Below are 18,802 nucleotides of genomic sequence, written 5' to 3' on the forward strand. Positions count from 1 at the left end.
TACGCGTCGGAAAAACGCACTCTTACTATCACTGCAGATGCGGACAATGATCAGAAACAAGAAACAATCGTTTACTCTTTCCTGTACCTAAACCTACAATCAGAAATACTGAATCAAGAGAACAAACCTCGCCTCATCTCTTATTTTTTTTTACTGTCACAAAAAATCCGTTTGGACAAAAATCATACTCTCTCATTAAATCGCCATTCATTCAAAACATTCATACACCCCCATCATTCATCCATCATCTCATAGAACATAATTAGAAAAACTACTTACGACTAGCAATATATTAGGGTACCCTATTCTAATTTGATTGTTTTATCTACGCATCTCATGAGAAACGTGATTATAATCGATTAAGTATCCAGTGTTATACTCCAATATATTTGTCGCACTCCTCTCACATCGAGAGTATAAATGTCAAACATATGGAATAAAACCACTGTGTATTTTTAATTTGTAAATGGTGGCTACATGTATACGCAACCTTACAAAACGAATGTCGACTTGTTGACGTTTCTGATCTACTGTCTATTGTTTCGTGATTGTTCAGCGAGAACGTCAAGAGCGGTTCACATGTTACGCTGTTCTCGTGTGGAGAACATGAAAAATTCGCGATTATGATGACGCCTACACAGGTAAGTATATATCCCCTAATGAAATGTTTATCTTTCTTTTAGGTTCTTCTCGTGATGGAAGGTATCGGAAAAGGATAATGCGAAGAAACGAAAGGAAGTATCCGATCATGATGTTCCCGCGTTTTTCATTCCCGCTATTCAACTTTTGAGGTTAATTACTATGGACGAAATAAACGATTGATTGATACTCTTTTATCCGGGCTTCAAGTGGATAACCGGCCATACTCCAAGACTCCGACCAGAGAGGTCCTCCAACTCATACGACGACGTACCACGCTTACTTTTGACCCGACATGGCAGGAACTGACGACCATATTTGGCATTTTTTTTTCCCAAAATATATTTTTTTATTAAGGCACATGTGGCGTTAGCCTGACGGGGCCGGGAGTCCAATATTTTGACAATTTTTGTCTTACAACTATGTTAGTAATATGTAACCGATTACTCGCGGTTGGCTCGAGGTTAGTATTACAATTGTTCTCATAATTGGTATGTTGCAGTCTTCGATGCTCTGTACGTGTGCCCGACACGGGATATTTGGCATTGTAACTATCGGCCGCGCTAGATTGCTTCATGTTTCTACGATAGACAAGCTGACCAGGGACGAATGACTTTACAAACTTCCGATGACGTAGGTTGTATTTGGAGCTAGACGACTCATGAGCTTTAACTAAATTCCTACTGACGATATCATATAGATCTGCTTCTTACGCTCTTCTCGTTGCTCTGATTGGGTGAGTGATTCTTCGTGACTAGCCAAACAGTGATCCGATCCGACTTCTGACAACTCGTGACCGCGCGTGATGAAAAACGGAGTGTGACCTGTCGACGAGTGAACACTAGTATTCAGAACCATTTCAATTTCTGGGATCTTTGTGTCCCACAATCGCTGATCCTCCTGGACGTACGTCCTAATTGCGGCGTTGATCGTTCGGTTAACTCTATCTACAGGGTTGGCCTGCGAGTGATATCTTGAATTGAGCCAGTGAGTTATCTTGAACCGATCCAAGAGTTGCTTAAACTCTTTTGAAAGGAAACAACTCGCGTTATCCGTAATAATGATTTCTGGTTCTTAGAAACCACTGGTCCTTTAGAATGGAACACAAGGATGAACTAACGACATTTCTGACAGGCTGTATCATGACCCACTTTGAGAAGTAGTCGGTCGCGACCAATATGTGCTGGTTTCCGCGCCGACTGCGGGGGAGGGGTCCGATATAATCGACTGACACGATCTGCCATGGACGACTGGCTAAGCGCATCTTTCCCATTTCTGGAGCTACCGGTACCGAAGCTGCTTTGACTTCTTTGCAGGTAGCACACTGCTGACAGTATCGGCGAATTTCAGTTGCCATTCGGGGCCAGTAAAATCTCTGCCGTACCCGGGCGAGTGTTTTATCGTATCCTGGATGGAATACTTCGTCGTGGCAGTTCCTAAGAATCTGGGCGATTTCTCCTGCTTTTGGGACCTGCTTCCATTCGAATCGGGAATCATATGGGTGGTCTTGGCTGGTCACAAATTTGTACAACCTAGAGTTTTCGATTCTAAAATCGACGTAATCTTCCGGTCGTTCCGCTACTTTCTGCCGCATGGAAGTATACCAAGGTGTTTCCGGTACATCTTGAACCACAGCAACGCTCCGCGATAGGACGTCAGAGACCACATTCTCCTTGCCTTTGCGGTGAACTACCGTCATGTTATACTGCTGCAGATCAAGCGCCCATCTACTACACCTGGATCCAACCTTCCATTTAGTGGTGAGGATGTGAGTGAGAGCGGAGGAGTCGGTCACTACCGTAAAGTGATAGCCTTCGATGTAACCACGGAAAGCATCGATAGCGAGAATTGCTGCCAAAGCTTCTTTCTCTGCTGCGTTGTAGTTCTTCTGTGGCGTCGTCAACTTATGCGAGTAGTATAAAATGACACGTTCTCCGTCCTCTTGTTGCTGAGTTAGCACGGCAGCAACCGCCACATCACTCGCATCCGTTTGAATCGCAAGCTCACGTGAAAAGTCTGGACTCCCGAGAATAGGGGCTGAGATAAGACGCTCCTTGATCTCGCAAAACGCCTGTTCAGCGTCATCATTCCAATGAATGACCTTCGACTTAGTCTGTAACAGGTCAGTCAGGGCGGACGTTGTCCCACTGAAGTTTTGAATAAATCGGCGATAATAATTTGCCGTTCCTAGGAATCTTCAGAGCTTGGTTACCGAAGTCGGTCGTTCATATTCGACGATTGGCCGGATTTTTTCAGGATTCGCTCGAAGACCATCAGTACCCAGAAGATAACCTAGGAATGGAATTTCGCTCACTCCAAACTGGGACTTCTCCAAGTTTATACTAAGGTTAGTCTCTTTCAGACGGCGCGCAATTTCAACGAGAAGCTGCACGTGATGCTCGAACGTCGAACGTGACTACGACGATGTCGTCAAGGTACACGAAAACGTACGGCTCCAGTACACCATGACCTAGAACATTGTCCATTAATCTGGCCAGTGTGGCCGGACTTTTTACTAGACCGAAAGGCATTCTGGTGTACTGGAACAACCTTTTGCCCTGCACACAGAATGCCGTGTATTTTTGTGAAGTGGGTTCCAGCGGAACCTGCAAAAAGGCTTCTGATAAGTTGATTGTACTTAAATACTTCGCTTTGGGAAGCTGTCCCAGGATGCGACCAGGGTGGGGCAAAGGGTATGCATCACGCACAGTTCTCTCGTTGATTTTGCGCGCGTCTAAACAGAGTCTAACTTTAGTAGGCTTGATTACAGGTACACAGTTCAACGACCAGTCCGAACTGCTCCGTTCAATTATCCCTACATCTAACAATCTCTTCAACTCTTTAGCCACCAACTCCTGCATCTTCGGGGACATTACACAGGGAAATTGTCTAACCGGTGGTTTGTCTTTCCACTCCTCATTAATGACGATGCGATGTTCAGCAAGTGGTGTGATAGTTAGCTGATCCGCCTTTGCTGGGAGAAACAGCCGTTTTATCTCCTCAACTTTTTGACGTTCGTCATCTGACAGAATCGTTTCGACTCTAAGTTGATCAATTGTTGCTACGTTCCTGAGATCCTGCAACAACTCTCTCTGAAGTATAGTGGGCTGAATCTGAAACTTTCTCCAGAAATCCATACCACATAAACAGTCGAGAGATAAATTCTGGATAACCAGGGTCGGAACAATCTTGATCATATCCAGAAAACGAAATGGAAGGTAAACTTGACCAAGAATTTGGAGTTTATCGCCACTAGCTGACTTCAAGCAAATGTGTTTAGGTGCACTGCAAAGCTTCTTAGTCTTTAATCGGGCAAAGACGCTTTCGCTAATTATAGTGAAATTGCTTCCGCTGTCCAAAAGAGCTTTAAGAGGAAGGCTATAAATTTTAACATCCACAAAAGGACGATTATCATTTGGAAATGGATAAGTAATGTTACATATTTCTTCGGTCCGGGAATAACTGTCTTCGGTGGTGGTTTCCCAGAAAACTGGTGTGGTTTTAAGGTTGGTTGGTGGAGTTACGCTTCCGAATTCTGCGAACGGCGATTTTCGCTCGCTCGTGGTCCGTTTTTTTATACAATACGGACAAAAGCTAGTAGGAAAACCATGTAAACCACATTTTTCACAGAAAAGACGTCGCAATTGACGACACATTACCAAATGATGACCAGGAGTCCCACAATTGAAACAAGTGTTGGGTCCTGGGGGTCTATGTCCTTGAACTTCCTGCTCAAGAGTGAGTTGAGGACGAGAAGAAGTGCCAGATGGACCGGCAATTGGTGATTTTGGTTTGTTTGAATTCGAATTTGGAGACAGTTTTTGCGAGTGGTGAGAGGCACCAGTATTAGTCGGTTGTGAATTTCTCGACTGGCTCGACAAATTTTGTTGGTTTTTATGTTGGCTTTGTGGCTCCTTAAATGGACCTGAAAATCGATTCTGTTGTTGTTGTGTTGGTGACTGAACTGGTTTCGGACAGTCTCTGCGAGGCGCGTCCTGATTGTCGATCGCTTGGACAGTCTTCTCATTTCCGAATATCTTGTTATATGCTGAGAAATTCAGCGCGTCTAGCTTCTGACCCGCTCCCACGAGTGTTTCAAGGTTCACAATCGGAATGAAAGTCATCTGCCTTTTGTAGTCGACTCTCATGTTTTGCTGCAATATTTGGACCTTTTCGTAATCCGGAATCTGTATGCACATCGTTCTGAATAACTTTTCCATCTCAAAATAGTATTCGTGAAACGATTCTTGTTTCTGCTGTCTCCGCTGAAAGATCTTCATTTTGATTAGCGCATCTAGGTCCGGGTGCATATAAGTTCGACGCAATTCGAACACTAGATACTCCCAATTCATCAACCGTCCGGTTGATCGTTGCGTCATATACCAATTCAGGGCTGATCCCGTGAAGAGATGTATAGCAGATTCGAACAATTCCCGATCGGATACATGTTCGGCAAGTGATAGGGCTTGAACTAATTCTAGGAATTCGTTCAGCCCTAAACCTTGATCACTTCCACTGTACTTTGTGATATTTCATTTGGATACCGGTAAAGTATGGCATGATTGATAAGGTGAAAATAACGAAGCATGGGCGCTATTATGAACAGGTTGCGGATTGGGCACGGAAGCACCAGCAGGGGCGGTATTTTGCGTGCGAGATACAAATGGATGAAGTGAATTTTGATCAAATGGATAGAGCTTTGGCTCATTCCGAGGATGAGAAAGTCCTTCGGTTAGATTGAAAGGTGGAAAATTTTGACTGGGATTACAAGATTCAAAAGGATTAAGGAAAGAAGAAGAGATACGGTCAGTTTGTACAGCAATGTTTCTAACTTCCTTTCGTTTTGATAACTCTTTCGATGTCGTAGATCCTTGCATGTAGGGAACGGATCCAATCAAAATTGATTTGTCTCTTAACCATTGACTGAATAGCTTTCTGTCCGCTAGTGTTCTGTTGATTTAACTCATCACTATCGTCCTCACTCAAGTCAACTTCGTTAATCGCTTCTGCGGAAGGAGATAGATTCTGAACTTCCTCCGGTGTTTGAACATCGTCTTGTTGACCTAAAAACTGACCCAAAACTCCGACAATTTTTACTAGCAAGCTTTGTATCCCACTGTGGAGGTTAGGTGAACTTCTGGAGATTGTAAGTAAGCGAACTATTTTCGCTCCGTAGTGTACTAATCGGTGATGCAAACGTGTTGTTTCTCCTCATCTTGTTCTAAATCTACCATGTTAATAAGATTCGTACATTGATTCGAACATTCAGTAAGGTCGTTCGTGGGATCAACTGGAAGGAACATAGAAGTTTCGTTATTCCCTTCTCCCTCCGCCTTCAAACGATCTCTCAAAAACTTCCGTCTACGGGCGAGATTCATGTCTCTGGTAATAATAACGCATCTTGCCGTTAACTCATAATCGAGTTCTTCTTCAGTGAGATAGTCGACTCTCATGCCATAGTACCATTTCATCAAACGAGTACTTGCTTCGTCGTAAGTAAGAACTGATTGTGCCATTTTTGTCTATTTTTTTTAATTACGAAAAACCTAATGAATCAACTAACGAACAGAATAAAGAAATAAATTTGTATTAAACCAAAAACTTCAGTTAGTGAAGTTAAAATTAAAAAAAAGGTAAGCATGCATATCCGAAAAAACCCAAAAATTCAACCAAAAATCCGGAAACTCACAAAAATTTCAAGAAAATATTATCAAATATCACGATTATTGCGAATGCCGTGTAACAAAACCTGATCCGAAACTCAATACCGATGACTGACGGAGTAGATACAGGATTTTCAACTCTGTTTCCTATGAATGACCACTTCCGACAACACAGTATATAGTATCGGCGAGTTGTCTTATCGTCATCTGCTTTAACCTGCAAATTTCCTTCTGCAATCGTTCCTCAAAAAAGAATCACACTACGCGACAATTGAAAAGAATTTCTAATTCGTTGAAATTTCTCCGGGAGACCGGTAGAAAAATGGATTTACTTCCGGTTTGGGAAGTAAACCTCTTTTTCTTTTGCGTTGGGCGCCAGTGAAACTAAGCCCTCTGTCACGTCCAGCTGCCCGCATGGACTCTTTATATTCTCTCCCAAGGATGGCTCAATTTCAGCCTTTCTATATTAGCTAGTAAAGGAAAACACACTCTTATAGGTTACCTAACGAGACGGCGTTTATTTGCTCGATTCTGACCTACTTCCCTAGCTCCTATTTTGTATTACAGTACTCACAGGTGTATTGGGTATTGTGTCAGGGCCCGCCGCTGCCTCTGCATCCGCTGGACCAGTTCCAGACCGAAACGTTGCACTGGTTAGGGGTGTTCTGTATCGCCGTATTCTCCGCCTCTTCTGGACCAGTTTCTAACCGGAATATTGCCCCGGTTGGGTATAAGAATGCTCCTTCTTTCGGCTCGATATCTCCTCGAACTCCCGTTCCTTGACTGGTGCACAGGAACCGGGATGTTCCACTCGTTTTCGTTTGTCGGCACAGTTATTGCTAGCGCGTACCACAGAACTCGCGCACAAATGAACTCCGACGTTTTATCTAGTGGAGTCTGAACACAACTTTTCAGACAGGTTTATCAACGATGATGGATGGAATATGTCTATTCTCTATCTCGTGTCTCAAGCAAGTCCCCTCTTCTCCGGCCGGAATTTCCTCCAACCAGCCGAGTAATAATTGGGATCGATTTATCCCGCCAGGAATCCACTCGTACTAATCGTAAAGCCTTTTATTTTGTGGTGTGTAGTGGTTGCTGTATATAAACCCTGGTTTCGTGTAATGTTTGTTGCCTGTGCGCCGTCCTTTTAATTCTAGCTAGCTCGTCTTTTATTAACTAAATTTTAATTTCGTTTCATATAGGTTTTATTTTTATCAATTGGGTGCATAGTTTCATTTTTGTGTAAATGTCCCTAAGTAGCTTTTTTCCCATAAATAGATGTGTGTTTTGCCTTTTTTTTCCTATATTTTAATGCCGTGGGTTGAAATAGAACCCCGAACAATATAAACGAACAGGTGACCTGTCACACATCGTAATGTGCGTTCGGCCGAAAATATTGCTGCTGTTGCTGCCAGTGTGGAGGATGACCCGAATGTTTCGATTCCACGGCGTGCTCAGCAATTGGGCTTGTGAAACACATCATTGTGGCGAATTTTGCATTTGGACTTGCACCTACATCCATATAAATTCCAACTGGTACAAAAATTAGAGTGTGGTGACCATGGAATGCGCCGGGCATACGTCGCTTGGATGAACGAACAACAGCAGCAAAATGCTGAATTTTCGCATCAAATTTTCTTCAGCGATGAGGCACATTTCGAGCTCGGTGGCTATGTGAACACCCAAAATTTCCGTGTATGGGGCTCAGAAAATCCACACGTGCCATTGCATCCGCCAAAAGTCACTGTTTGGTGCGCATTATGGTCTGGTGGAGTCATCGGGCCGTATTTCTTTAAAAATGAGGATGGCGAGACGGTAACTGTGCGCTATGGCCGCATATTAACCGATTTTTTTTGCCACAAATTGAAGATATGGATACGGATGACATGTGGTTTCAGCAGGACGGCGCCACGTGCCACACAACACGACCGAACATGGTCATATTGCGAACGAAATTTGAGGGACGCATAATTTCGCGTTTTGGTGATGCCAATTGGCCGTCCAGATCATGCGATTTGAGCCCGCTAGGCTTTTTTTTGTGGGGTTATGCGAAAGACCGTGTCTATTCCAACTCTCCGCAAAATCTTGAACATTTGAAAGACAACATTCGTGAAGTTATGACCGAGATACCGCCCCATATGTGCCGAAAAGTCATCGAAAATTACCTGTTCCGGATCAAGGTGTGCGAGGAAGCCCTAGGTGGACATTTGAATGATGTTGTATTTCACACATAATGGCATAAACCAAACTTTAATTTGAAATAAAAGTTTCATTGAAATTCGAATTCTAAGTGTGTTTTATTTCAATTTACTTTCGGAATTTAAAGTTGGAAAACCCTGTACTTCAACGACATTTGCTTGGCATTAGAAGGATCTCGCGTTTCGTATGCGGATAATTTAAAAATCTATTACCGTATTAGTTCTGTAGCCGACTGCTGGTTTCTTCAACGACAACTGGATATTGTAGTCGAATGGTGCGCCACGAACTGTATGGTTATAAATCCATTAAAATGTTCCACGATATCCTTCTCTAGAAAAAGAACCGATCACGTTCGAATACGTTCTCTCTGGTGTCCCCATTCCCCATTCCGCCCTATCAAACTGGCATTAAGAGAATCGAGTCCGTTCAGAGAAGATTCATTCGGTACGTACTTCGCCTGCTTCCATGGCGCAATCCTCATCAGCTTCCTAGTTACGAAACCCGATGCTTATTGATCCATCTGGATTCACTGCACCGCAGAAGAACGCTAGCTAATCTTTGTTTGTAGCGGATACACTCACTGGTCGCGTCGATTCTCCAGAAATTTTAAGCCACCCAAATCTCAACGTACCACCTCGACGGTTGCGGAGAGTTCCTTTTCTGCGGACCATACTTCGGCGAACTAACTATGGCATGTACACAGCAATAGCAAGCCTTCAGCCGGCATTCTACACAGTTTCTTCGGCATTTGATAATTATATCATTTGGACCACTGTAGTCTGTTGATGCCAGAACAAATAAACAAATAAAGAGTAATTCAAAATATTTTTTTTAATTGTGATAGACGCGTAGAAATATTTCCTATCAAAAATACAAACACAAAAACGAGTTTGTAATGAGTAATGATGGAATGCTTTATTCCAGTATATTCCTCTTGCTCTAAGCTCGTATTGATTGAAACATTCAAACACTTCACTAGGAATTTATTGTGCTACACAATACGATTAATGTCAGCCAAAACCAAACTCCGAAAACCCACAGTTTTACGCTCGTCATCATTAATGCATGATTTATTCCCACCCCGCGGTTACCCGAAAATGGAAAGCGGGAAACATCGTCAACCAGAGTTCAGCGAATAATTATCTGTGCAATAATTATTTCGTTCACCGAAATGAGGCAGACGTGGCAACCACAGCAAAACAGTTTTGGCTGAGGACGAAATGATTATAGTTGATGTGGGTTACAGCTGTGGTGGGCCCATTTCACTCCCATCGGTCCCTGGCCCTTTCCAGGTTCACGGCAGCGATAACCGAGTGATGGAAAATGTGGGTTCTTGGAAAACTCACTGGTTTTCAAACATCTGTTCGGATCGGATAATCCCGAGAGACGAATAATGAAGCTGCGCTTTGAACTATGCATAGCAAAAAAAAAAACAGTTGAAGCTTGACAACGTGGACGATACGGCGCTACGGTTGAGGGTTCATTCGCGCAAACATAATGCCCTCGATGAGCTGAAACCCAATTCACACCTAATGGTGGACAATTAAAAAGCGAAACTACGCCTCGTCTACTGTTCTCACGCAATTTGTTTTAATTTTATGACCGTTTCTTCTCGATGGGGTGCTCATTGTGCACTTGGCCCATTTGGAGTGCCGTTCTAATCCAAAGCGAACGTGGCAAGAAACAGAACCAAAATCGGAAGTGCTTGGCTGCTGCTGTTCCAGTTCAGTCCGGGCTCATCCGACCGGTGATAAATTTACGGTTGTTGTTATTGTTATTCGACGGAATTTGCATACAAATTGCATGTGTTATCGAGGTCGGGACTCAGAAGGAAGAATAACGGCAATGCAAACCAACGTTGTCGTGTCGGGTTGTTGTTTTTGCTGTTGACACCAGGCGCCTATCATCTTCGATGGTTTTTTGACGTAAAGCTACGTCTACCTTTACTGATGTCAAATCAGAAAAGATGTCACGTTTTTATAAACATGTTTTAAATTATTACCTGCTTTTTTCTGCGAAAGGATTTTGATGATTTACATACTAATCAAATCGGAATTGCTCTAATATTTGTTTCATATGCTGTGAATCTGAAAAATAGTTGAAATTGCAAAAATGAAATGGAAGCATTCCGGCACATTCCACATATGGAGACTGTTGGAGATACTTTTTCATTGGTTCCTTATATTATTGAAATGACTTGAAATTATGAACTTAACAATTCGAAATTTGTTTTACATCAAACTTTTATTAACACTGGCAACGAATACTGCGTGCTCTTGCAAGCGAATTCATTGGATGATTATACATGACTAATTTCGAATCTGTGTGGGCCGTATCTTTATAGGCTTTGTAGCGGGAAAAGTGAGAAACTGGGAGAGTAATGCATCTTAGCTGAACTAAACGTGCTTCAAGTGAATTAGGATTTTATAGCGAATAATAATGATAGCTTCAACACAGACGAATTCCGAAAAAGAAGGTTGGGTGGTACCAAAGACATAAAGGGCCTGATTACGAACATCACTGTCACGTACGCTTTCACGTCACTTACACTTCACATAGGCCCCTATTCTGTATTTCGATCGATTCGAAATATTTCGAACGACTTGATAACATTGCATTCTATCAGTCTTATTCTGTATTCCGACGGATTTCCATTTCGTTCGAGTTTTAATTTCATGTTCCCTATTTCGAAAGTTTCGGCCATTTAATGTTCGTTTCGAAATGGACAAAACGTTAGAAATAGGGAATGCGAAATTATAATTCGAACGAAATAACGGTTTCGAACGAAAGGCAAATCCGTCGGAATACAGAATAGCGCTGTTAATCTTTTTGTGTTTATCATAATTGTCACGGACAGTTGCGTGTAAAAATAAACTCCGTGAAGTGAAAGAGTTTATTCCCGTTTATAAGAGACATGTCAGTTGGATAATTTCGGGCGTTTGAACGTTATGTCGGTTGCATGATTTCGGACGTTTGAACGTTATGAAGGTAAAATTTATACAGTGTATGAGATAATATTCCATTTCATTATGCGTATGTTTTAGAACGACAAGTTTGCGATTATATCTCGATGATTCGGTATTTCAATGCCAACTGTTCGGATTCATCCCATGATTCATGGTGCGTTAGATCGCTCGAACGAATCGCTCGCTGGTTCGAAGATGAGAAATACTTGGTTGCTCGTGAATAATGTATTTGTTGAACAAATGGGAATGTAATTTTATTTCCTCTTTCTATAAATTATTCTAGAGATAAAACATGATTATTATGTATAATAATGAACATCTCGTATATTCTTTTTCTTAGCTCTGTCTAACTCGTCTGAATAGTGATAAGCATTTATTATAGGTCAAGGTTAGAATCATTTTGCAAGAACCATTTCTACAATTTTGTTGAATAATAATACCTTTATTAACTCATAGAAAATTCGAATTCATCCACCTCACGATCAGTATAATCTGAGCTACTTCTATACGAGATTCTGAATTTCAATCCTTTTATCCTTCCTATTCTAGTGTAATTTGATGTACGGGAGACGAGATTTGATTTAATTATTCAAACAGAAACTGGTTAACAGCATCGGTCAGAAACATAATCTTCATATAAAACATCTGATGGATTTCAAGGAATTTTCTAAAAGCAGAAAATGATGCAGATTTTCTTCAGACGGATACCAAAAATATGAAAAAAGAATTTCAAAACAGTATCTTGTGAATGCTTTGCCATGATAGACTAATTTTTTCCTTGTTTGAAACTTATTATCAGTTCATCTTGTTCGTTCAGAACGGTCGGCCGTTTTTCGTCAAAGATATTCCTTCTGACTTGCATTGTGGTCACACACATTCTAGAGCTTGCCACTCAGAGTACATTCAAGGCGTATTGTTTGGTATAGAAATCTGAACTAAGTACTACTATAAATAATGCAAGTAATACGACGATGAGAAGGCGAACGTTGGGAACGTTAGTGCTATTGAAGAAGAACATGGAGAGAGCGATGTGCGTTAACGATGAATTCCAGATGATTGTTTTTTCTTCGAATCACAATTTCTCGCGTCATTGTGCTGACACCTTCTATGATTTTAGTAACGCTTGCGCACTGAATCTAGACACGTGCTCTTCTGCAGATTTTTTATCAGAATTGATGACAACAACGTGATTGTCGAACAAGTGTGATTTGAAGTATTTCAATAACTGTGATGTGCTTATTCAAACATGCTTCCAGCATAGACGAAGCAAGGCTACTTGCGAGTGTGTGGATGAAAGTTCGTTCTAGCGCCATCTGTCATTTAACAACATAAATAAATTCGTTCTGTTTGAAAAACGACCGACGGTTAAATTATTTGAATATTGTTTGTACAAAACTACTAAAATCACGATTAGAAATAGGGCGTGGGGGTTTAAATTTGTGGTTATATGTATTGTTTGAAGCAAAATTTAAGAACAAAAAATATTCAGATTTTTTTTTCTGCATAGAAAAATACATTCACCTGCGAGACGTTATCATTAGCAACGACGAACCGCTTTTTCCAACTCAAAACGCAATGTAATTGTCGTTACAATACAGCATTGTGTGTTTAAACAAAAATGAGGTCTCTAATTAGGTTTATTACAACATTACACGTATTTAGTCCCACACGCTGCTGGTTGTATTCGGTTGGATAGCAATAGCGAGGATTACGTCATATACGCGTTTTTTCCGTTTTTGAGTTATGATTTTTCAAAGTTAACCGATGGTCCAAAAATCATTTTTCACTTTTTTTCCAAAGATGTCTTTGTTCAAAAATGTATTACTTTTGAACGATTGGACCGGTTCAGATGGTCGATATATCAAATTAAAGCCAATTAGCTAGCCTTGACGCATGACGCATTTGCCAATTGATTGAATTCTAGTCGCATACATCCAGTCTAGTCGCATAGAAATATTGAACGAAGACTGAAAACATGTTATATTTGAAAAATCATAACTTAAAAACGAAAAATAACACATCTATGATTTTTGGATATGTTATGTAAAAAAACCTCAGTGATTGGCTTTAATTTGATATGTCGATCATCTCAATCGGTCCAGTAGCTCAAAAGTTATGAATTTTTCTGTTGGAACAAAGGAAAAAATTGATTTAAAACTCAAGAACGAAAAAAATACGCCTCGCTGGTTTCGACATATGGTATGTGGAAAATCCTCAAATTTCTAGAAAAAAATACAAAAAAATAAAGCTCGTTTGGTCCCGAGACTATGAAAACAATAAAAAACGAATACAATCAATAATAACGAGAGCAGAATTCGAATTTTCTGCAGGTATAGTATTTTTTCAAAAAAGACCAGATTGGCTTCAATTTGATATGTCGATCGTCTGAATCAGTCTAGTAGTTCAATAGTTATGAATTTTTGGAAAAGTCATATTTGGAAAAAGAGGAAAAAGTTGGTTTTTCGGACAACCCTAAAATAGAAACGATCACCCTACTGAAAAATAAAAAAACGGTTCTAATGTTTTGCGATAAAGAACAAAACTACCGTTTTTCACGAAAATCTGAGAACCACTACATCGACTAGTTTTGGTAGAAGAACTAGGAAATTTATAGCAAAAAGGAAATTGTAAATGGCCAATTAGAAGATCTATCAATGAGGGGTTCTGTTATTATTATTATTTATTGGAGGGAAAAGCCCACAAAGTGGGCGCAAAACCTCATCTTTTACATATCAACAGACTACATAAAATCCTACAGATACATTTACCTAAACCTAATCTTAAACTAAACGGGAAAACATTAAAAAGGGTCTGGATACAAAAACAATCAATTAATAAGAAGAATACTAAGAATAATAATAATTCTTAAGCCTAACACGGGACACATTGAAATCGAAACAATTGTAACACTTATTGAACGCCTTGCACATGCCGGTTACCGGCTCATTTGCACCGTAGTTCGTACGAAAGACTGGGACGTTTAAAAATAGTAAGAACGTAGATTCACGCGTCTGATGTTGATGTTCAGTTGTTGCAATAATGCACCACAATCAATATCAGATCGCAACAGATCAGCGATAAATATAGATTTCGAAACGTCGCAGCGAACGCTTAGTAACTGTAGTTCCATTAAAATGCATCGGCATTTATAATCTGGAAGATTGAGCCGATTCCTCCAAGGTAACCAACGAAGAGCAAACCGTACGAATTTTCGTTGGATGGATTCGATGCGATTCACACCGTTACCGTAAAAAGGAGCCCATACTACCGAGCAGTACTCAAGTGTTGAGCGAACCAAAGATGAGTAGAGAGCTTTCAAACAAGAAACATTACTGAATTCTTTGGCGAACCGAAAAATGAAACCGAGTTGACTTGACGCCTTGGCGGAAACGTAATCAACCTGATCCTTAAAGATTAGTTTCGAATCAAGTATGACACCCAATTTTTTTATGTTTGACTCACGATTGATAATATGATCCGTCAGGTAATATGCGAAACAGATTGGCGATTTTTTCCTGCAGAACGTGATAACTGCACATTTTGAGGCGTTTAGCACCATTCTGTTCTTGTGACACCAATCAATCAATACAATTTGAAATCGTCGGCGTAAGACAGCTTCATGCAACGAATAGAAAAATTAACGTCGTTCAAATAGAGTAAAAAGATGAAGGGTCCTAGGTGACTACCCTGAGGTACGCCAGAAGATACTGGAAACGATTCGGAAATATGATTACCTATTTTTACTGCCATATGACGACCGGTAAGGTATGAGCGAAGCCAATTAAGAAGAGAGCCGTGGAAGCCAAGTAACTCTAATTTGGCAATTACAATGTCATGATAAATTTTATCAAATGCAGACGAGAGATCGGTGTAAATAGCGTCGACCTGATGTCCCTTTACCATCTCGCGTATGATTGAAGAGGTGTATTGTACAAGATTTGTAGCAGTAGATCTCTTCGGCATAAACCCGTGTTGCTCGGAGGCAATGTAGCTGGAACAATTGTACCTCGAACAATCCAGCACCAACAGTTCAAATAGTTTAGAGACTGTTATTGAACCCACGAACGTTCGCTTGGTAAGAAAACGGGAATGTTCGAAAGATTTATATAAAAAAATCAATTTTAGGAGTTACTAAGTCCGCCGGGTCAGCTAGTGTACAATAAATAAGTATATGTGACATCATGGTGAAAGATATGAGAGAGTCAATTTTGATCTTCCAGTTGACCTTAGAGGTTTGAGCTTAGAGGCGAATTATCTATATAAATTGTGATATATAAATAAGAAGAAGATCGTGATGCACACTCAATGCAGTGAGTACATTGACATAAATAAACAAATCACGACATATTGTGTGTAGAATAAGGGGGATCGATTCAAGACCACCTAAACTTGCTATTAAAAATATCATTTGAGGGGCTTAGAATGAAAGGGGTGTAAGTGATTTGATCGATATCTCTACATCGACTCTCTCTTTTGGTCATAACTTAGCTGCAAATACATTCCCAGCTGTATTTGACAATGTGGAAGATAGGTCAGAACCTCATCTATCGGATTCTATAGCAATCTTAAATTGGGACGTTTTTGCAGTTGAGTTATTAACTAAAGAAAAAGTTGATGAAGAGAAATCGATCAAGTCACTTACACCCCTTGCATTCTAAGCCCCCCATTTCAAATGTCGATGAATTCCAAAATAGAATCCGAAGTTTGTAACGAGATCCTGTCTCACAGGAGGAATTGGATCCTCGTTAACACCTAAACGTCAGCATAAACCACAACTTCCAAGAATCAGGGCACACACACAACTAAGGCATAAAAAGCACCGGGTTTCCCCGCACTCACCGTATTTTGTTGCTGGAGTTAGATGTCATCATATCACCACGATCAGGGAGTGATCTTTCCGCCAGCCGGAAATACTCAACGGCACTCTCGTCGTGCCGTACCGCCGCTCGCATCGCCCGGAGCCGTGGGGATTTCCTGCTGCCTCTGCTGCGTCGCCCGGGGCCACCCGCGGCGTCTCGATCCCGTGGGGATTCTCTGCCTATCTCCAAGTAAACTTTTGCGGCGCTCTGGTGCCGCAAATACCACACGACTCGGCTGGCACTCACTGCTGCACGGAAACTCGGCCTATCAATGAACTGGCCTGACTAAGAAACACTGCCAAACGTGGCACACTAGGGACGCGCTTCGACGGACTAAGAGCCACCAAAATTGCTTTCCACAGCGCGCTTGTGTTGCAAATGCGGCGCGGCTACCTGATATTTAACTACACACGCGGGAATTGGGCCGCTTAATGCAATGACCCCATAAAACGCTGCCAAAAGTGGCACACCGAAAAAACACTGCCAAACGGGGCACACCAGACAAAATGCAAAACGCACTTAGCACCACAAAACTTATCTTCCGCAATGTGATCGTATCGCGGATCCAGCGAGACTATGCGGTTTTCGCACTTCTGGTGCTACGAGTCCAGCGAGGCTTTCAATATAATAATGGTGAATCACTCGCGCGCACCTTTTCCGGTGTTTCGTTTCGCGACTACTTTCACTAGCGGTTCGGCCGCTACCAAAAACCAACGAACCTTACCGACATGCCACGTGGCAGAACTCGATCCAAAAAAATACACACTCCGAAAAAAGCGTCCGTTCACTCGGAGCGTTAGCCGCAAAAGAGAACGAATACCGCTTTTGTTCTTCCTCCACGGAAGTGATGCTTGACAGCCGCTTTGTTGTGCGACTGTTTTATGCGCACGATAGGTGATGACATTTACTGTCATATAAGTGTTATACAGTACGGTGGGTGCTGTGTTGTGTGTGCTATTTATTACTAATTATTTTGTTTTTATGCTGACAAAAGCGCCACGAATGTTACAAGTTACAATTGCGAATTGAATGAAATAGTTTCGTAGTCCAACGTCAATAACGCGGTCGTCTCGTTGACAAAACGCCCTATTATGTTTTTCTAGGGTAAATCAAAAGTAATATGAACTTTGATGCTCATTTTCGGAATTGTTTTTTTTTCAATTACTGGCTGTCTAAACAGGGTAACGTTGGCAAAGTTAGCTTTGATTTTTCGCTCCATATTTTAGTACTAGATGAGAGACGAAAAAGCATTCTTGTTGATCTTCAGAGATAGAGATTTTCCCACATCTCTTCCTCCCTGAAAAAGAATTTTCGGTGAAAAGGAAGTTACGAAAATTCGAACATTGTACATTGTCATTGAAAACTGGATTGATTGACTGAATACTTATCACGAGTTCAATTCTCACTCCCGACTTTCTTCCCAAAATGGAAGTAATAAGTGACGAACCAGCCAAAAGTGTTCAAAGTCACTATAATACAGAAAGAAAAAAATTATTTCGCAGCCGAGCGAGAATTTCGATCTGTGTCTTCAAATATGTATCAAGGTTTTTGTTGAGAGAGAACGAAAAACTGACAAAAATGACAAAATCCTGTTTTGTTCCGTTGTTTTGACTAGACAAACTGGCTTGTTGAAAACACCGTGAATAATCAGAAAATATGAAAACCTCTAATTGTTGGCCTTAAATTGACAGACAGCTACAATAAATCATCAAAAATTATCAAATGTCCAATCTTTGAAAAATACTTCCAACTCATCTGAAACTGGATAAGCTTGATAAGAGATAGCTGAAAAAACCCATCGAATGATTTGCATGTTTTAAACCATTTTTCAACTTACCGTTTCGTGGTGTCCTTTCATTTGGTTGCTCCCCTTCCACCAGGTGATGATGGGAGCCGGCCGTGAGCCGTGGACCTCGCACTGCAGATCGTACGTGTGATTGGCGGACAGGGGCCGATTTTTGCCCTGCAGTCGCACCATCAATGGACGCACTGGAAGGAAGGAAGGAACGAGAGGAGAGCAAACGAAGAAATGCTTTAGTATAATAAGACTTTTTCTTTCGACGACGAAAATTGGCCCAAGGCAAAGACATTGATGCGGAGTCATTCCGACAAATCCTTCCAAGATTACCTAATGGAGTGGATTGTCGTTGCGTTTTCTGAAGTTGTTTTCATTTCAGCATGATGAGACACTCCGTCGGCAAAGCCCAGTTCAGACACGACTGGGGCTATAGGGAACACTGCGTCAATGTTCATTACTTCGCAACGAATTTCCCCTTCAGCCGAATGGTTAGCGGGAACAGGGGCGGAAAGCGGTTCGGGCGAAAGGCTGCCTTTTATCTAATCCACTAAAATGTGATAATTCTATTGCGGAGGCTATGGACTGGCTGTTTTCGCCATTATAGCGTTCTGCCGTTTTGATCCGGAATGGCACGGATTAGAGCGTAATTGAAAAGTTCCATCATTGTCTCGATGG

General features: G+C 41.3%; 1 protein-coding gene across 7 annotated transcripts in view; it reads right to left on the reverse strand.

Moving 5' to 3' along the window:
* Window positions 1–18,802, reverse strand: part of LOC129775988 (nephrin) — a 497,623-nt gene that overhangs the window by 95,259 nt on the left and 383,562 nt on the right. For all 7 annotated transcript variants that reach the window (XM_055781308.1, XM_055781311.1, XM_055781310.1 and 4 more), the window contains exon 6: window positions 18,167–18,318. In XM_055781308.1, the coding sequence (XP_055637283.1) occupies window positions 18,167–18,318 (152 nt within the window). The remainder of the gene's footprint in view (window positions 1–18,166; window positions 18,319–18,802) is intronic.

Source organism: Toxorhynchites rutilus, chromosome 3 (assembly GCF_029784135.1).
Source record: "Toxorhynchites rutilus septentrionalis strain SRP chromosome 3, ASM2978413v1, whole genome shotgun sequence".
NCBI classification, from domain to species: domain Eukaryota; kingdom Metazoa; phylum Arthropoda; class Insecta; order Diptera; family Culicidae; genus Toxorhynchites; species Toxorhynchites rutilus.